The sequence below is a fragment of the Aptenodytes forsteri genome, unplaced genomic scaffold (assembly GCF_000699145.1).
Source record: "Aptenodytes forsteri isolate BGI_AS27 unplaced genomic scaffold, ASM69914v1 Scaffold53, whole genome shotgun sequence".
Lineage (NCBI taxonomy): Eukaryota > Metazoa > Chordata > Aves > Sphenisciformes > Spheniscidae > Aptenodytes > Aptenodytes forsteri.
Window position 1 is genome coordinate 6,722,283 of NW_008795909.1, and position 20,192 is coordinate 6,742,474.

General features: G+C 41.2%; 1 protein-coding gene across 1 annotated transcript in view; it reads right to left on the reverse strand.

Moving 5' to 3' along the window:
* The window catches only part of PTPRG (protein tyrosine phosphatase, receptor type G), a gene marked incomplete at its 5' end in the record, with an annotated part of 334,807 nt that overhangs the window by 107,704 nt on the left and 206,911 nt on the right, over positions 1 to 20,192 (reverse strand). The window contains 2 exons of the mRNA XM_019473421.1: positions 1,556 to 1,713; positions 13,300 to 13,366. Coding sequence (XP_019328966.1) covers positions 1,556 to 1,713; positions 13,300 to 13,366 — 225 coding nt within the window. The remainder of the gene's footprint in view (positions 1 to 1,555; positions 1,714 to 13,299; positions 13,367 to 20,192) is intronic.

Below are 20,192 nucleotides of genomic sequence, written 5' to 3' on the forward strand. Positions count from 1 at the left end.
CGCCAAATTTTAAAGGCTTGACTTGGCACAGTTACTATTGTACAGCACAGGAAAGAAGCTATGCCAGGATAAAGTACCTTTATACCATTATAACGATGGTCGTAATTGGTATTTACCAGTTTATTTGCATTTGTTAAAAAAGAAAAAATGAAGTCATGGCCCACCTGATGCGTACACAGGGTATAAAACTGAGCGTGGGCCAGGCCTCGCAGCCACCAAATAATAAACAGTAAACTTATTGATGTAGTGAAAAGCTACAAGGGATTGCACGTATCCTGCAGGCAAGGACAGAATTCAAAATGATCTCGACAATCAGAGAAATAGCCTGAAAAAAACAAAGGGTCCGATTCAACCAGGACCATGTGCAGAGAGTCCCACGCTTCAGCCAGAACCGTGGGCTGCATGAACGCATGATGTGCTCAGCACTGCTAGAGAGCGCTCTGGGGAAAGCCTCCAGCAAAGGGGTTCCTGCTGACCAGGAGCTGAACGTGGGCAATGACGTCACGCTTTTGTGAAAAAGGCAAAATAACGCCAGCACGGCGGTGGCCGGACACATGAATCCTGCCATGTCCCTCAGCCTCGGGAGGGCCCCAGCTGAAGCACTGCGACCGGTTTTGAACACCGCACTTCAAAAAAAGATGAGTCTACGGGAGAAGCAATGGGATCTCGAAAACATGGAAAAAGCCTGGAGCAGGGGCACGGCGATTGCCTACCACACTTCTGAAATCTTTGAGAACCAGTATCTGTCAGTCATGATTACCCAGTGAACTATTCAGTTATGCTTTACAGAATTAGTGTATTTAAAAAGTTTGTTTTCAGTGGCTTAAGCCAGCTGAATAAAAGGGAAGACTAACTTCAGCAGCATGGCTTTCTAAAGACAACAAACAATGTCAAAATACACTTAACTGGTAAACATCTGACTCCATCTAGCCATTACTTTATTGGGAGCACTCTTCTCCAGACAAATCCCAGACATTGTGTCTATTTGCACTAAAAGCTGCTATGTGCTAATTTTAAAGATTTGTGCACCAGCTCTCTAAGCACATAATGGTAGCTTTACTGTGTTATAAAAAGTTAAGCATGGAGAATTAATGGAAGGATGTCTTTTCTAATGTAATTAGTTCAAATTACTAAATCTGAGCAGAACTGAAATCACTCACTTTACTTTGAAAAGAAAGTTTCAATTAAAAAGAATAAAAAGGAACTCCATGTAAATATTTACACCATAGCCTAATTTAATCTTAACAAAAACAATACCAAATAAATCATTGAGAGGAAACCGGGTTTCATGTTGTACTGTCTTCTTAAGACTGATGGCTCATGTTCAGAAACAATATTACTTAAGAGAAAAAAAAAAATCACCGACACTTCCTCTTTTGTCAAAAAAAAAAAAAAAAAAAAAAAAAAAAAAAACCCCCCGACACTTCCTCTTTTGTCAACAGAAACATTTTTTTTCTCAAAATTAAAACGGCGCGTTTTGAAAACACTGTCTTAGAAAACACTGTCTTAAAGAGGGCAAATCAAGAGATGGACTTCGTTAACAAAATAAACACACCTGATGGTAAGAAATGGGAACAGGCTTCCGAAAAACGATCCATTCCACGATCTCACTACACGGAGGAGTAGTCAGAGAACCTGCGTAGCGGTAGTAACTCCCCAGCGATGTCGGCAGAAGGTCCCTCAGCACAAAGGGATCCAGAAAGGTCTCCTTCTCTGCGGGGAAGATTGACAAGCAGAATTACACTTTTTTTTTACATGTCTTTAAAACAGACATCACATTGATAGGCAGCCTAACAAGGTGTAATGGCAACAACATATTTTGTCATATATATATATATAATGAAAGATGAAAACACCCTATCAGGAAGGCTCTGTAAGAGTTGATGTGTCGATTATTAAAAGAGCAGCCAAAATGCTAGTCAAACCTATACCGAACATGTACACTCCTATTTAGAAGGCGTGCAGGTGTGAAATGCCCTTGTTATCCCACTGGTTTATGTTAGCATAGAAATAACACTGTATTTGGTGGTTTCAGCACTCAGTAAATGGCTCTTCAGCTTGATGACAGTGAGGGTTCACCAAGACCCAGCGAGGACACAGCTGGGCCCCAGAGGTCCCACTTGCTGCTGCCCAACCGAAGAGCATGGGGTAGCATATCCATCCCATCCCCACCAGCGGGGGAAAGGGATGCGGGAGTGGGGTCAATCCCTCCACGGGTTGCTCAGATGGAGGAGTCAGAGCCATGCTGCTCAGCCAAACCTCTCTGGGAGCTGCTGGGGGGGCGAGCTGAAGAGCAGGGCTGCAGGGCAGCAGGGCACCTCTGAAGCTCAGCTCCAGCTCAATGCGGTGCTCAAAGCAGCGTCCAGCCAGTGCTGGTTCGGGACTGCCTGCACCCGGCCATACAGGCATTGCCGGGGGTGCTGCTGGGTGCAGTCAGCACAGCACCAGAACCATGTTTCAGAGGTAAAACCGCTGCCTCTTCTCCCTAATCCAAGAAACTGCTTCCCAGGGTCCAACAGTCTGGGGACAAACTCTTTCCTCTGAGAAGCTCCTTGGACAGCCTGAAATGCAAACCTAAGCACTGAAAGCATTTAGCTTCAAGTAACAGTGACAAGCTGGTAATATTTAACACTGTGAAGAAAAATAAATAAATGAAAGGAAGGAACAGCTGCAGGCAAGACAATTTCCCTGCCATCCCTGAGCATTTATCCTCTGCAATTTATGTTGACTCACAGGCCGAAGCTCCCTCTCAGTCTGTGCAAAGGTGTTCACTGCCTCAGGGCATGCTGACACGCGAGGCTCTCCCATACATCTCTATTCCTCACTTGCTATATTCTTCGTGCCTCAAATAAGAGTCCACATGTGGGCAGCAGGAACTCTTCTCTCTGTCTCATCAGAGCTGCTAGGCAAGCCCACTCTCCCCGTAGCAGAGTGGAGAAGCAGGTAGGCTGGTGATTGACACGCGCATCTTCCAAAGTCAGAAGGAAAAGAATAAGGATGAAGTCTGCAGAATTCACTTCCACAGCATCCCACAGTTTTCTAGAAGTCTTGATCAAATCAAGAGTTGCCTATACCTCTGAGCAGCGGTCTGATAATCAGGGGGATTTTTTTTCCTCCACTGCTGCTGCAAGGTGCAAACACATGGTGCACTTCAGACATCTTCTATTCTTCTGCACAATATCAACAGGTGTGCAATGTTTTCATAGCCTTTAGCATTCCAAAATATGAATAATTCTATTAAAGTCAAAGTGTACATTGTAACAGAATACTGCAATCTCTTAATTAACAATTTCTTTCCTTCTAATCCAAGCAGATATCAACCACTTCTACATCCCCAAAAAGGAAACAAACAAATAATAAAACACATTTTTTCCTCTTCATAGCATACCTCTGGGAAAAAAGTGTGCTTAGATAATAAATAGTAAAATATATATGATTGGCCAAAGTTCAAAGAGATTCTAATCAAGCAGTCATAATCACAGCAAAAGGTCGTATTTAATTTGATTGGCTTATTTTTATGCAGGAAAAATTGGTTAGAAAAACTGCAAACTCAGTCACAGGATTTGATTTCCAAATGCAGCACACATACACCTTCGCAGTGAAATGACATGGGTTTTCTATTTAAGAAACTGTCTCTCTCTATATGGAAGCTGAGCACACAGTGCACTGCTATGAGTCTGAAAGAGTATTTGAACACGCAAACATCCTCTTTGCGTTAACAGCCCATGACTATATATGAAATAGATGGGAGGTAGAGGCACATTTTGAAAAGAGCTTTCCTCTTGTATTTAAGAAAAAATGTTTCAGTTAAAATTAACACTTTAACTTTTTTTAACTTCTTTAACCTCTTATTTAGAATGATGGAATCAGTTAAGATGCTAGATAAACATTCTGTGAGAAACCAGGAATATTGAGTATCCCTTTATCAAAGGATGGCAGGAGAACGAAGCTCATTTTACACTTTCAAGGATTTTTGTGCCATATGCTGACAATATTATATTTTAATAATTAATTGTTCATCAAAGGAAAAGATGAAGAACAGGGATGCTAAATTCAAAGTTATTCAAATTGCAAAAATGAATAATGCATGACTTTTATATTAAATACACACTGTATTAAGTAGTCTACATTTCATCCAACTCTGTCTTTCATTTTTAAACATTTTGAACTACAAAATGAATAATCAACCAAGGGAAGCTTATTTAGACAGAGAAATACCTTATTTGAATGCAAACTGAAAGTATCCGACTATGATTAAATTTTGGTTATCAATTAGGGAGGGTTTTTTCCTAAGCATTTGGAAAGTCATAGTCAGCTGTGAAAAAGAATATTTCTTGAGGAAAAAGTAGCTTTGCTAATACACACTTTAAGTAGGGCAGGGTGTATTTGATCTAATTTTTCATGGCTACAAGCAACGCTGTAAGTTTTCATTAATGAATTCCAAAGATTAAAATAAAAAAATACATATAATTGGATTAAAATTACTACTAAAATAGATGATAATCAATTGATTATGCCTTAATAACCTAACACTTTTGAAAACAGATCATTCATTTGTATCACTTCCATCTAGATGCATGGTGCAGAGTTTTAGAAACCAGAGTCACAAACAGATCTTCATGTGAAGGTTAAAGAAAAAGGGACTTAGAGATTCAGGAGTCTACCTCCCATACCCTTCAAGCGCATATAGAAACAGTAAATGTCATGAAGTTATGTTCCTAAGAGCTTGAGGCATTTTTGAAAATGGGATTCTGAAGTCATGTCACTTTTAAAATTTCAACCTTAAATCGGTTCCTGTTGTTGGTAAAACTGTAAGAAAAATTTGCAAGCTAAGCAATAGCATTCATTGAATATGGTAGAAATATTTTATATACATACACACATATGTGTATATATATAATTCCTACTAAATGGGAAAGAACAAGGTTGGAAATAATGTCAAACCTTTCTTCACTGTCTTTTATGACCAGCTCCCGTTTCCCTTTTTCAGTGCTTGGGACAGGCACGAGTTGTGCCCAGAAGGCTGGGAACAGACTGAGCAGGGTGAGGAGTCTCTAGGAGGGACAAAGCGGACAAGGCTGGGAACTACATGATCTACAAGACAGCATTTGCTGACGGGTACTAGGAAGTAACTGGCAGACAAAAGCAGTAAAACGCACCAGTGAAAATATGTGTTCACCTGCAAATACCTGTGAACCACTGCAATCAATGCTGCAAAACCAATCCATGAGCCACCTACTCGTTCTTACGCATAAACCAGAGCCCCAGACCGAAGTGGTCTCTTCTGCTGCTCCTTGTCCTACTCCCATCTCCACACCCGAACGCAGACAGGCACCCAAGCAGAAAAATAAACCACCAAGAAATCGGAGCCCCAGAGATCATGACCCTAACGACAGGGCCTTGAACTAGAGAGCATTCCTCTGGGAAGGCAACAACAAACATGCTGCTGTGGCCACCACTCCCAGGCAATGCAGAAAAGAGCAGCACCCAAAACATCCACTAAGATGCCCCACTAATGCAGTACAGCCAATTTTATCGACAGTTAACAGCAATTCTTTGTTTACTGCACCAAGGCTCGTAAAAAAGCGTTCACTCTAATATTCCCAAAGGAAGTATTAGCAAGTACCACAGATTCATTGTTGACAATTAAGACAATGAATGTGACATTTAAACTACTGAGTGTTCCACAGCATAAAAGGACAATATTGTATTTTAACTCTTACATTCACAAAAAAGAATTAACAGAGCCAGCTGGTAATATATTTGACCTTCTGATACAATATTCATGTCTACCTCCCATAACAGCAGTGTGAAAAGTAACGCCCAGTATATTCTTTCTTTGGGCTGGTAAATCTCCCCGCTGTTTTGCATGGGACCAAGGGCCATTTTTTGTACAACCCAACCCAAAGGCAGAGCAATTGCAGGCATGCTTTACGCTCTTTATTTGTCAAGGCATCACCACTAGATGTGAACTAATACTGAATTGTGCACAATAGTTTTCCAAGCAGAGGAAAAAATCAGATCTTAAAACAGATACCACTAGTGGATCTCCACCAACTACTGCAGTTTTTACAAGCCGATGCCAACAAATATTATATTGCAAGAGCCATCAGTTGAACGTTCTGAGTTCAAGGACTGACTTGCTAAAAATATATTCTGTAAAACGCTGGATAAAGATAGACCTGAATTTTAACCAAATCACTGCAGAGTAAGAGGCTTCTAGAGATATGCAGGTAAACAGCACACAACTATCTGTGATCAAAACCCTTTTTAAATCTAACAGGAACTTGGATTGGAGATCACAAGAAAATAACTATATGCCAAGTCCATTTATATCTCATGGAATGCTTTGGGACTTTCATCATGCTTTTCTGTAAGAAAACAGGAACTTGGCTGCATTGAAAACAATATCTTAAAATGAGCTTATTTCCAAAATTAACGTATGTGCAATGGCTGATAGGTGGAAACGTTACCCAGCTACACTTTGAATAACTAAAATCTGCAATACCAATATGAAGAGCTTTGAAGGTCTCCCAAATTTGTTAAACAATGTTACTGCCAATTTCATTTTCACAATAAGCCAAGTTATTCTAAAGCTTCTGCATTCAAACATTTAAAAAGCAAACACACAAAAATAATCCAAAGGACACCATGCCGCACACCCACTGAGCCACAACTTCCCAGATAAAGCAGGCTGCACACCAGAGCCAGGGACCAGACTCACGGTGGTGATTTTAAAGATGAAATTACAAATATTATATGCTACTTTAACTGAAAAGATCAGCAGATGAGTACTTGCTGTGTAAATCCAGCATGACGAGCAGTTTCTGACAGTCCTCTGTACTCAGGATAATTCTTGTCATTTATTGTGCAATTATTTTTCTCACTTTTATTCAGTTTTTTAAAAATCAGAGCCTCTGCTGAACAATGTAAGAAACTGTAAGGACACAGAAAGCACAGCATGGCGGGGAGGAAGGGAATGAGATAACCACACAGTCCTGCAGACTAATTTAATCTGAGACAACCAGTGAGTGGTACAAAAAACAGGAGGAAAGAAAAAAAGGCAAGTCTCCTATGCAAAAAAAATTGAACATTTCCATGCCAGGTGTTGGTCTCAGGCTTAATTTTTCTCACTCCCTCTCTTAAAACAGGTTAGGAAGAAAAGGTTTAGCTGGGGACGAGAGGTCTTAACTCTTTAAAGAAGTAAAAAATAATTCTGAACCTTTAATGCTTAAGCACTGTTGATGCAGAGCTTGGCAGAGAGGTTGTTGCCATTCTGGACTGGGATGAGAATTCTCCAGGTTTCAAAAAACCTAACTGGAGGCAGAGGTACATGCGCAGACAAGGCTGGAGGGACACAGAAACTAAGAAATACAGAATGGGCACCAGTGGTAGGAGGAAAAAGAAACTGTGTCGAGGAGTTTAGAGGAGAAGAGGATCCCTGGAGCAAGCTGGACCCTGGCAGAGGTAGGGTGAAGTGAGGCAGAAGCAGCCAGAGGAGCGTGGGCTGTTCACATCTGCTCCAGCAGAGCCAGAGCAAAACTGCACGTTCTCAGACTTCACTATCACTCTCTTCTCAGCAAATGTCCTCAAAACCCACCAAAGCACCCAGCTCCTTCTCCCTGCAGGTGCTTTGTTCACATTCAGCATCAACCTTAATTCTTAACTTTTAACAACTGCAATCTTCTTTTTGTTAGTTTGAATTAGTTTTTCTGTACAATACATTAATTCTATGTCAGCTCACCGGTCTTTACTCAGCCGTGACGAGCACTGCTTTCCGCAGAGCAGACGGGCGAAGGACCAGAGATTTCCAACGCTTCCATCATTTATTCTTTTAAATAATACAGAACCCTGCAGCTATGCACAGAGCTGCCCTATATAAAGGTGTGAACTTATCACCTCTGCTCTCATCTTCATTTCCCACTTCCCTCCTCCTCCCCTTTGCTCCACAGCAATCGTGTCCTGGCCCCTTTCACACAGCTACTCTGACTGTGAATACAAGAACAGATCAGAAAACAAAAGAATATATCCAGAACATCCCCGAGGAAAAAGAAATGCTCCTCCACATTTCCTTCTCAGTTTAACACATCGTGCTGCTCTCCCTTTGATGGCCTTCCTTGTTCCAAATTGGGCTGCTGCTTTCTTCAAAGTTTTACTTTAAAAGACGAGGTCCCATGGTATCACATCTCACCCTCACCCCTTTCCCCCGCCTTTCTTCTCTACAACCCCTGGATATTTGGTGCAGAAAGCAAACAGCTTGTCAGGTGGTGTTATGGTTAAAGTTAAAAACAAAAGAAAAAACCTGTCATGTCGCTAATGGTGTTTTCTTGTTATTATGCCTTCTGGTATGATAGATCCACAGGGTAACTAACACTGTCTGGATTGCTTCCTTTTTAGTGCTGATTTATTTTAACAGGTTATTCCCTGCCTTTTTGCCTAGGACAACTGGAGACATGTGCAACATATTTATTCTCTATCCTTTTTCATTATTAAAGCAATTCTGTTTCCACTGTATTTTGGTATGGTCTCCCCAGCAGCCCCTGAAACTTTGGTGGTCACCACCAACTTGCCCGAACACTTTTCGCCCATCTCGAGGGAGACCTAAGATCACGCTCTGCTCCATGCTGAGCTTAAGTTATGGCATTTTAATAATACAAAGGCAGAAGAAAAAAGCAAGATTTTTTTCCAAACTCCCTTTTAAATAAACAAAGGTTCCTCTCTTCCCCTCACCCACCCCACGTTTGCAAACAAGCAACAGATGCCATCGATTCACTTTGTACCTAAGCTTTTGATCTGGCTGCACTTTGATTTTCAGTGCTCACTTTTGACAAGGAAGGGAATAAGAGCCCCATTTTTGTGACATTAATAGAGGCTTTTCTGCTGTGGTAATTTATTTGTGCTCTGCTAATAATTTTCTGCTGATCCATGTAGATTCTTGGTGACAGACACAGAGAACAGGACAGAGTGACAAAACATGGTTTCCATCACTGTGAAAGATTTCCCAGGGGCAGCGTGGGCTGCTGCTTCCCTCTGACAACCATTTGCCTGCATAGTAAAACAGGACCGTGCAGAGCACCCGTGCCCGGGCTGGGAGAGAGCAAATGCTGTGCAGCCTCCAGCACCGGGCGCTGCCCTCAGGACTGACATTGGGGAAGGAGACTCATTTTAATGCCTTTCAGGCAGCTGGTAAGAACAAGGAAAAGGCATCTCTAAGAGGCTTACATACACAACGGTACTAAAAAGGGCAAGTCAAAGACAGCAGAGGTGGGAAAAAGCAATGTTTCTGTGCAATAGCTCCATCCTGCCAGGTGCTCCTCTGAGATCTTGCTGAAGCATGTGGCAGACAAAAGCTTTAGTAGCCATTTTAATGCAAATCAACTGTATAAGACATAACGTGGTATTTCACGTTCCCCTATTCCCACAAGGGCACAATCATTCTCTCTGAGGCCTCAGGAGCTGCCTCAGCCCTTGCACAAGAGTGGCTCTGTCCTGTCCTGCGCTCCTCAGCATCACGAGGAAGGATGAGGAGCAGAGAGGGGCTCAGGGCAAGGCACCCAGCCAAGCACATCAGCAGCAAAACAGGCAGAAAAGTCTGATTTGCAGCACCATGACTGGGCCATGTGTGGTGCAAGTACAGCCAGGCACTAGTGACTTTATTACTTTACCTAATGATCCAACTTCAACTAAGGATGTGCATCATCCCAACGCTCCAGCACCAGCGTTGCTGGAGACCTTTCTCGTCAGCTTTCGTGATGAGAAGAGCATTTGAAGAGGAGCTAAAAAAGACCCCCAGTGGTCAGAGCCGAAAAACACCAGCAAGTCGGCATCAGAAAATTCATATCACGCCTGCCCGTACTCCATCCCTTCTGCAGAGGGCTGCACGCTCCCAGCTGTCAGTCCCTGGCAGGCTCCGCGGCAGACGCACACTCGCCGTGTGCTTTGCGGCAGGGAAAGCAGGAGTGAGAATAGCAGGCACCTCGCTGGCGGGAGTGTGACAAATCCTTGGCAGAGCACAAAACCGAAAGCAATTTTAAAATCAGCAACAGGCATCTGACAGCTCTGAAAAGAGCCTCCTCGGCGTTCGTGTGCCTTTACAATGCTCTGCGAGGGTGGATGCGGGAGTTGGGGAGCATCGACGTGACGGGAACGTACTGTTCGGCAGGAAGATGCGGGGCAAACCTGAAAGTGTTATCATTGATCCAAACATTGTTAGGCTGTTTGGTACATCACTGGTTTTCCTTCCAGCTAAGAAACTTTATATGGTTGCTCATGTAAAATTAAGCTTAATGTGGCATTAAGATTCTACAAAACTATGCCTGGGGATGAGGAAACAAAGTGAACTCTGAGTAGCAACTAAGCTTGTATTGATTTTTATGTGTGCGTTTCTCCATCATTGTTACTAAGCTGGTGACACTGTGAAGGGCACAATTATTTATGTTCCATCAAATTAGTAAGTAATTCAAATCCCTGACGAAATCTCAAGCAAAGATTGCTTTCACTTCCACAGAAAGTCCTTCTGACACTTAAATTGTTCGCTTACCCCTGGAAGGGCACTGTAAGAATACAAGAACTTCACTGAAAAAATGAATAGCTATGCAAGAAAAATGAAAAACCAGCTCACCACTCATCAGTACCATCCCTGCATCTAACTGAGGGTCATTGGATCTGTCACCATCATGGGGACAGGCCAGCGTGGGTGCCCTATACAGCGTGGTGCAGAGTGGAGTCCCCATATAGGACCAGGCCTTCTAGTACCACCACAAGGCAAATGAAGAAATGAAGATGAGGATGAGTGCTTGTCTGGGTGTGTAATTTCCTCTTTGAAAACTGAATGACTGCGAGGAAGGAGTGACTGTCCAGCACAACTCAGGAAGGATGCACTGCATAGAAAACCACAGAAATCTTACTTAAATAGGTGCATTGAGATGAGGCATATGGGAGAAGCAAAGCTGAGGGGCTGCTGATCTCTCCAGCCAGCAGAGGATATACAAACATGGCCTAATTTAAAAGCAAGGTAGTCATCTCAACATTCCTATGTATTCTTGATTTCTACATTATAGCCACGTGCCTCTGTATCGTGATGACCACCTAAAAACAACATGGGCATGGAAATGTTACAAAATGCAAAGAAACTTAAGGTTTCAATTTTGCCTTTCTCCAGCTCCTTTTGTTGGATCCCTGCTTGATCCAACCACTCTGTCCAAAAACCACAAGAGTTTTCCACTGTATTTCAGCTAAAAAGTCCGTGTTGCCTTAGGGTCCCAGTTGAATGCAGCCAAATGGAAGCCAGAAAGAATCTTTTCAGATAAATTCATAAAAATGTGCTCACGTAAGATGTAAGTAAATTACATCAAGAAAAGAAATGAGAGTGTCTGGAATAAAAGCTCACATCTTTACTATTATTCTATATAATAGCATTAAAAGAGAGATACGATATGAGAATTCTTCACTGAAGTGTTCCATCAATATTTAACTTAAAGAGAACAACTTCTTTGAACAACTACTTTGTAGGAGGAAATTCCCTTACTCTAGCCACCAAAAGAGCCTTAGAAAAGGCCTTTAATCAGGGCCTTTGAAACAGGAAGGAAAGTAAGATTTTCCTCTTTTTCTTCCTTAATGTTTTGAAAAGGAAACAAGCTATTGAAATATATCAAGCGATTTCCTTTACTTGAAACACTAGCTGCCTTCTGTGCATTGTGAGCAAAACAAAAATAAATGCCTTTTATCCACCCAGATTTTGCTGTGGGTAGGCAGCACCAAGACGGACTAATTGTTATGTGGTCAGGGAATCACAACCTCGGGACCGTGTCACACCCTACCCAAACATTTTTGGGAATGGAATAATACTCTTAGGAGACACCGGTATGATTGTCCACTAGTGGCTATTTTGGCTGCAGCAGCAAGGAGCAAGAGAGGGAGCAGAAAAAAAATGATGAGCTGGCTAAAACACTTTTGTGCTTGCAGGGGGGTAGAGAGTCTTGAAAAAGAAGGCAGGTAGAAAACAAAGCTAAAAAGACATCCTGGTCCAGTTAAATGGCAGCTTGACTTCAATGTCAAATTACTCGGCCACTGAAAAATCCTTGCAGCCCAACTCGTCCTCACTTTATTTTTGCTAGCCTGTTTTGTTACCCAGTGGGAGCTAGATAATAACATCTAGTTTTGTGGAAAAAACCACAGTTTTTCAGCTCAGTGTGTTGCTTTTATTTCACAGCAGAACACTGCAATTTAGAAACAGCAAAACCTATGAAAAATTCTCTAAATGAAGGACTTTATGGTAAGTTATCATTTAACCCCTATTTTTCACTTTCATTGGATTTATTGGTGTTCCCAGTTGCAATGTTAAATGACTCTGAAAGTACAGCAATTAATCCAAAATCCTATTTGTTTTAATCTAACACTGTCAACTAGTTTTAGGTTTGCAGTCAAGAGAAAAAAATGTTTATTAAGCTCTACAGCACTAGCTAATGTCTAAAGACAATCCTCAGCAAAGGTGCAAAGATGTTTTATCACAGCACTATAGATGGGACGGAGATTTATTATAGTACCTAGCACCATTCCAGCAGATGCCTTTTGAATTACAATGAGATGATTAAAACTTTACAAATCATTATATTAAAACCTGACAAGAGTACTTTGGGAACTGGAGCATCTCGATGTCATTGCTAATGACGCATTACCTGTGATAAGGTTTCAGGAAAATTCCTTAGTAAAAACTGGTTATAAAAGTATAAAATATATTAATATTTATTTCAGTACCTGCTATAAGTTCAAGGATAATAGGTTTATATGCATCAGAACAGCCGAACGATCGTATTTATGTCAGCATTAGAAAGATGTTCATCTGCTGCAAAGTTTAATTAATTTTCACAGATAGTTAATTTTCTGTTTCATTATCAGCTCCCTAAATTTGAAAGACAAATAATTTATAAACAAATAGAAACTTCAGAGAGGAGTATTTTTAGAGCAAACAGAAGATAAATAGCAGGAGTGAAGCATCAACGCTGCCTTCGAAGTACTAATATGAATGATATATTGTAGTAGGTTTTGACTGATAACTTACGCATTCTAGAGCACTGACTGAAAAGAAACAAATTGTTTACTGTTAACCCCAACCCATTTTCAGGTAACAAATGACTCTGATCTTTACCAATCAAATAATGGCTGCGAAGCCCTTAAACATCAGTGAATGAGGAATGTGCAGGCTCACTGCGTCCTTCCAGGGGTGACCTGATCCCTTCAGGACAATATTCCCGCCCTTCTCCCCTTCCCGGCAAGAAGAAAGTTTAAGCAGCTACTTACCGTGATGTACGACGCCCTTCAACCCATGGATAATGGGATCCAGTGCTGGATTGTCCCTCTGACTGACCTACATGCAAAGGATACAGGATTGGTTACATCTATTCTGGCATCAGGCAGAACAGTCTCAGTTTAATCTTCTAAAGAGAAAAAAAAAAAGATGTTATCTAACAAGCTGCTTAGTTCTCACATTTACAATGGCTCTTCACCAAATGCCAAAAATACATGGCATAATAAAATAAAGTAAGGAAGGTTAAATCAAAAGAAAGCATCCTCTGAATTCATTAAAACGTTAGCCATATTATCACCTCAGCAAAGCCTAAAAACAGAGAGATGATTTTTCTCCAGCTACTTCCACTTTCATAGAGGAAAACTGCTGTGATAAACAGAAGTTACCTCAGACGAGTCCATCCCTTACTGATATGGGAATAAATCTGGTGCTGCCGCTGAAATCAGTGAAGCTGGACACCTTTCAGCCATAATGGAGTTGGGCCTTGGCATCTCTTTGCGATTCATATTTTTACACTTATTTAATTTAGTGTCACTTAGGACAAGGGAGAGGGAAAAAAGCTTTGTGAGAGGATCTAGAAGAAATCTCTGATTTTTGACAATGCAATTGCCTGTACTGCCAGACCAAAACCAGGTATCCTGCAGTATTTCTTCTATCACCCAGCAATCACCCATGTCCTCCGCGACAGTGAGACCCAGCACCAGAGAGAGGAGGGGAAGGCAGCAGGAAGGATTAACCGTGTTGAGCTCCACAACTTCCAAATTAAACCCATTACTTCAGTCACTTACTTGTAACACAGCCAAGGAATTTACAACCAATAATGCAATTTTTTTTTAACCTTTTGCCTCTTCAGAGGTATTGAAGGAATAACTCACAATTTCTGTGAACATGTTCCATTATTTAAGATACTTGCCAATTTACTTTTGGGAAATAAATACGGCCACGTACCTCATTCACATGGTGCATTTTTCTTTTTTTTTTGCCACCAGTCAGTATCAGAAGCCTGAGCAGTGCTGATCATTTTTGGATGGACTGCTCCCAATGGGCAAACACATTGAATGCAAAAGAGCTCCTGTACTTTGCTGCTTGCCCATGATCTCAATGTCATGAGGAAAACCGGAGTTTAATCGCTTTATGGCCATGTACTGACACATGAGGAAAGGCGTGGAGACAAAAGAAGAAAGCCCCTGAGAGAGGACCTTGTGCCCAACAGGGAACACACTGTTGCATGAAGTGCAGACCCGGCTTGAAGCGCACTCTTAGGAAGAAGACATCATTGACTGCAGCACATCCAAAAAATGTGTTATTGTAAAAAAACCCACAAATTCCAGTGGCCTGAGGAGAGAACTAGAATCCACTGGCCCAAGTTTCACAAGCACTGGCACGTCTCTTCTTGTCCTTCCTCCCCATGACTAATTAGGAATCTTAGAAACCTCATTATCTTCTTAGCCAACTGCACTGAAAAAACCCACAACAAACCACCTTTCTGTTTTCTGTTTATTTGGCCTTTGAACTACTCTGCTGTCTTCAGGACACATTTTTGTGCTCTTGTCTAGAGACAAAATGGTTTGTTTTGGTTTGGTGTTTTAAATGGAAATTGAAGATCCTTTTCTCATCACTGTACTCCAGAGCTTGCAACGATCAGGTAGGGCAAGATACGCAATAAAATTATGAAAGTAGCAACAGCAGCTTTGAAATATATACAGCTTAGATGTTACTGGCAATAATATTATTAGCCCTGAAGGCTGTAAACTCTTTGAAGCATGAACTTTTATATGCCCAAAGGGGTGCTCTGTACACTTTGGATTCTGTATAAATAATAATCACAGTACACTGAACCCAATGACCCGCTTTGTAGGTTCTGTCTGGCTTCTGGCAAATCAACAGTAAACACTAAAAATGCAGAGCTGTTGCAAGACACATTCCTGCATCTTTTCCATTTATTCAGGTTTCTCTAAGCCATGGCTACCACTAAAAAAAAAAAATCATTAAAAAAGCTACCGACAATTTAGTACAAGACTGTAAGAAAAACTTGCACTGGACTTGAACAATGTTTTATTTATTGCTGCTTAATTGTAAGTTCTAAAGAGTTTTGTTTGCTTTGTTTTTATTTCTGGTGACAGCTGCAATCAGTTTGAAGAAAGCAAATAGAAAGAATCCTAAAGGTTAAAACTCTTCCTTTTGGGATTTTCTGTCAAAGTAGATCAATTCTTAACCTCAGCCTTGGCAGCACCCCTTTAATCTGCTGAGGTGGTATGCCTATATAGATCCAGCTACGCAATCTTTTTGATAGCATATTCTGCAAATGTGCTGTGTTCTTCAATAGCATGAAATCAACAGTCACGTTATTTCTTTGGGGGCTGGAAAGCAAATGCTCCATGAATCTGTAATCATGTTTTCTCCGACGGTATGGGGAGTGGGATCTCATGTTTCTTTAAAAATCACATGCAAACAAGTACCACTTGCAGAGATGTCAGTTCAGACCTGTATGGGATATAGTCTTATTTTCCTTCCAGATGCTTTTCCCCTTTTTTACTTATACCCACACACTGTTCTCCCACATCTCACTACAACTATTTGAGGATCTTGGCAAGACCATTAGAAAAGTGCCCAAAAGTTTCCTCATTTTGTGGAATAGTTCAGGCTTCAGAGCAAAACTTTTCTTACATCTTTTTTTCTTCAAGTTCTTAAAAAAAAAAAACCACCTTGAATTTCCTCTCTATTTTTTTGCACTTCTCTGTATCCTTTTTCTGCCTGTGTTCATACAGAAAAGGAGGTTTCTGAAACCCAAAATGTCAATTTCTATCCCCATTGCTGTATGCCTCTGGTTTAACTGGCCTGGAGCTACCATGCTGGTTGAGATCAGAGATTCACCCATACAAGAATCCTGTCTCTAACAGCTGATACTTAAAAGAAACGAAGGGCAAAAAAAGAAGAAGGAAAAAAAGGACAAAAATCTCTAGAATGAGAAGTGTCCTTCTGACCTCCTTTATGACTCCATGTCATGAAGCTTGAGCTTATATCCTTCTACAAACTGTTTTTATCTTTCTCTGTTATATAATCTGTACTACAGCAGTGTGTTTTTTATTAACTTATGAATATATCCTGAAGGAAAGCAGCAATGAATTCTTCAGATTGACTTTACATGCCACATTTCTCATGATGCCTTGGCTGCAGAGCTAGAGAAAGACCATACATCTGTTACTGGGTCTCAGCACTTAGGCTTCACCCAACACATGCCTGCCAAGCTGCGCAAAGTTTTTCTTTTCCTGTGAGAGAAGAGCAATGAGTTTCCCCCTCCTCGTTCAAGAGCCTAACACAGAAGAAACATCACGAATGAAAATTTCTCAAGCACAGGAATTTCACGCACAAACACAAACCTGCTATGCTGCTGGTCATGAGCGTGCTGCACAGCAAGCATTAATGGGACAGATGGAAAACCATCCTGAAATTGCCCTAAAATACCCACAGTACCACTACTACAAATGTGGTTTCCTGAACAAGATGTTTTTGCTGGAGACTGACTAACACTCTATAGGTCTGCAGTAAACAGGATAAATAATGCTTGCGTGCATCATTTATAATTGAAAAACGCCTGTAATCCTCTTCAGCAGAAATAAATAGGTAACTATCATGCTAAGCGCAAGGGAAAAATAAACACAGAGATATCATTAAGCAGTTTCCTGTGCTAACAGAGCTCTCACCACAGGGTAAATATGGGATGAACATGACATGAGGAAGCAAAATCTCTTTGTTTATCATACCCTTTGGGTGCCTTCAATACCTGGTGCACATGCCATTCTGAGTAGAACGAATGGCTTGACGTTACTGCAATGAATAAAACAAGCGTTTGCAATGTAGGAAAAGGTAATGCACAAGTGACCCCATTCTGCAGTCATAAAACAGAGATGTTCTTCAAGTGAAGTCATGGTGGAAATCATTACCCTAGACAGGTAGCATTTACTTACAGCTCCTGCATCTAATGTGGGGACTGAGAAATGATTCATTCCTCAGTGAACAACAAGGTTGATCAGTCATGAACTCTATTGACAAGAGCGTTAACACCTTTCAACAGCACACCTTGTTGTCCCCTTGCTTGCAAGTGCTGTTCCTACAGCCTTACCCTCAGAAGCGACAGGGTAGGAGGCAGGCCAGGGAGCTAAGCACCTTCTCACAATGATGTTATTAATACTCCAAAGAGGAAAGTTCCAGCGAAGGAGCAGAGCAGGAGTGTGACGAGAGGACAGACACCACCACAGCCAGGCTGATCATGCTAGTACGGGCACCAAGCCACAGCATGTAAAAATAGACTTTACTGAGCAAGGTACTACTCTATAGAAAGCCCCTGTGTTACAGCAGTACTAAGCTCAGCATGTCCTAGTGAGTTAAAAAAACCCCAACCAGTTCTCATTCTCTATCATTTATTGTACATTAATTAGCCAAAGCTCTCTGCTCCTCTGACTATTTTATAGGACAAACCCAGAACCTCCTGAGGTCTCTGATTTTACAAAAATCAGCAGAGTTGTAAAGTGTTAAAATTTATACCACATGCTATATAATTTAAACTATATGCTAAAGTCATATACATGACCTGTCTTTCTGCTGGAAACAGTTCTACAAAGCAGAAAGCAGAAGTCTCAGACAAAAATTTTGAACTTACAATGACTTTTTTAGGAAAAATAACAAATAAAACCAGAAAAACAGGGGAACCCCCAAATAAAAATTGAGGCAGTTAGAAACGCCACACAGCAACACCAGATCTTACCTCTGAGACCCCTGCCCAAAGGGCCAGACTGCCCCCACTTCCCATTGCTCCGGGCAGCCTCTCCAAAAGCCAGGTTATCCAGAACCTCCTGAGGTCTCTGATTTTACAAAAATCAGCAGAGTTGTAAAGTGTTAAAATTTATACCACATGCTATATAATTTAAACTATATGCTAAAGTCATATAAGTAAACCATGACCTGTCTTTCTGCTGGAAACAGTTCTACAAAGCAGAAAAAAAAAGTCTCAGACAAAAATTTTGAACTTACAATGACTTTTTTAGGAAAAATAACAAATAAAACCAGAAAAACAGGGGAACCCCCAAATAAAAATTGAGGCAGTTAGAAACGCCACACAGCAACACCAGATCTTACCTCTGAGACCCCTGCCCAAAGGGCCAGACTGCCCCCACTTCCCATTGCTCCGGGCAGCCTCTCCAAAAGCCAGGTTATCCTCCCACTAACCAACATGAGAGGGGCTGGGGGAAGCACCACAAAGCTCGCTAATAATCCCTGGCACCAGTCACCTTGTGAAAAGAAGGTGAATATTAATAGCTTGAACAGCTCAGGAGTAAGGAATACACTTTCCTTTTAAATCCATATTTAAATAGATCTATTGTATTGAAGAAAAGGGTGTGGGGAAAAAAGAACAGAAGAAAAGCCACCTATTCAGAGTGATACGAAATACAAATTTCTCTCTCATTTCCACCTTAAAAAAATCTGGCATTTAGACTTATTAAACTGTCATAAATTAGCAGCAACTGCTTTCAAGCTCATTAAATGGGCTCACAGACAGTATTGCAAAGCATCTCAAAATGAAGGAGAATGCCATAGTCGGCTATATTGAAAGGCACAATGACATGCATTTTGTGCAAGTCAGAGGAAAATGAATGGCAACAATTTTGTAATACAGTACCTGAGCCTTTCCCCTCCGAATAGTGATATAATTTACTTTTCTCTCCCACTGCAACATTTGGCCCTTGACTTGGAAACTAAATCTTCAATCTATCAAGCCTTACCCATCTGCTAAGTAAAATGGCCAAGACAATCTGCATGCCTTGAATTCGATATAGCCAGCTGCTCCCAGAGTGCTGTGGCATTAACATCCAGAGACCATCCTCTTGTGCTGTAAAGGACGGTGTCTGCCAAGGATGAATGACTACATACTTAACTGTGGCAGCTGAAGCCAGTGACAATGGCTGACACAGAGAGATGCCAATGTGTCAAATTCTACTTTCAGTTACAACGGTGAAAGTCAGGGGTAATATTCCCCCAACCATGCGCCTTCAGCTCCCATTCAGCTTGCGGTCAAGATCTACAGCTCACCAGCCAAATACTCAAGTCTCCAAACACTCGGTACAAACAACTAAGAAGAAAAAGAAAACTATTATAAATTAACTAGGTTGCAGAGATTAAATTGTCCTGTAGGGTTTCAGGACAATCAACACAGTTAAACAATTTATTCTCTTATCAGCTCAGTAGTGTTGGACAGATGCCAGTCCTCAATCTCTATGGGAAAGAACCTGATTTTCACTGTTTTAGAACAGAAATTAGAAGAATCCCATTAATGTGAGCACTGTGCCACACAATATGTATATTAACATCACAGCAACAGCATTTCAAAGAAACCAAGATAATCACAGTCAAAAGAAACACACTTTTCTCGGCAAAGGGAAAGTGCTTGGCATATTGCTTGTGAAACTCTTCAAATTCCTGTCTTTGGGGCCAAATTATTTTAGAGCTAACTTAGAGCTTGGGTAGGTCCTACTCCTAACCCTTCTGAACGATGATGCTTTAACCCTGCATTGCTCTGCAGCACTGAGAAAGGATACACATCCTGGCTTTTTGGTATGCACCCTTTTGCACTGCACAAAGTCCATTGTCTCACCTCTCTCCCTTTTGAAGTCCACATTGTAAAAGCTGGTTGTGGATAAATATCTCATTTCTTAAACATTTCTGAATAAAAGGAAGTGAAAGATTTCAGCCAGATCTGTAATGTGGATGAACAGATATGAAAAGTTTACAAGTTCTATGCTTTGAAATGCAGTAGGAAACATTTATTTGGACCTTTTCGGGAGAACTGATGGGTGAGAAGGGATACCGGTCGACACTACAGCACACTGAG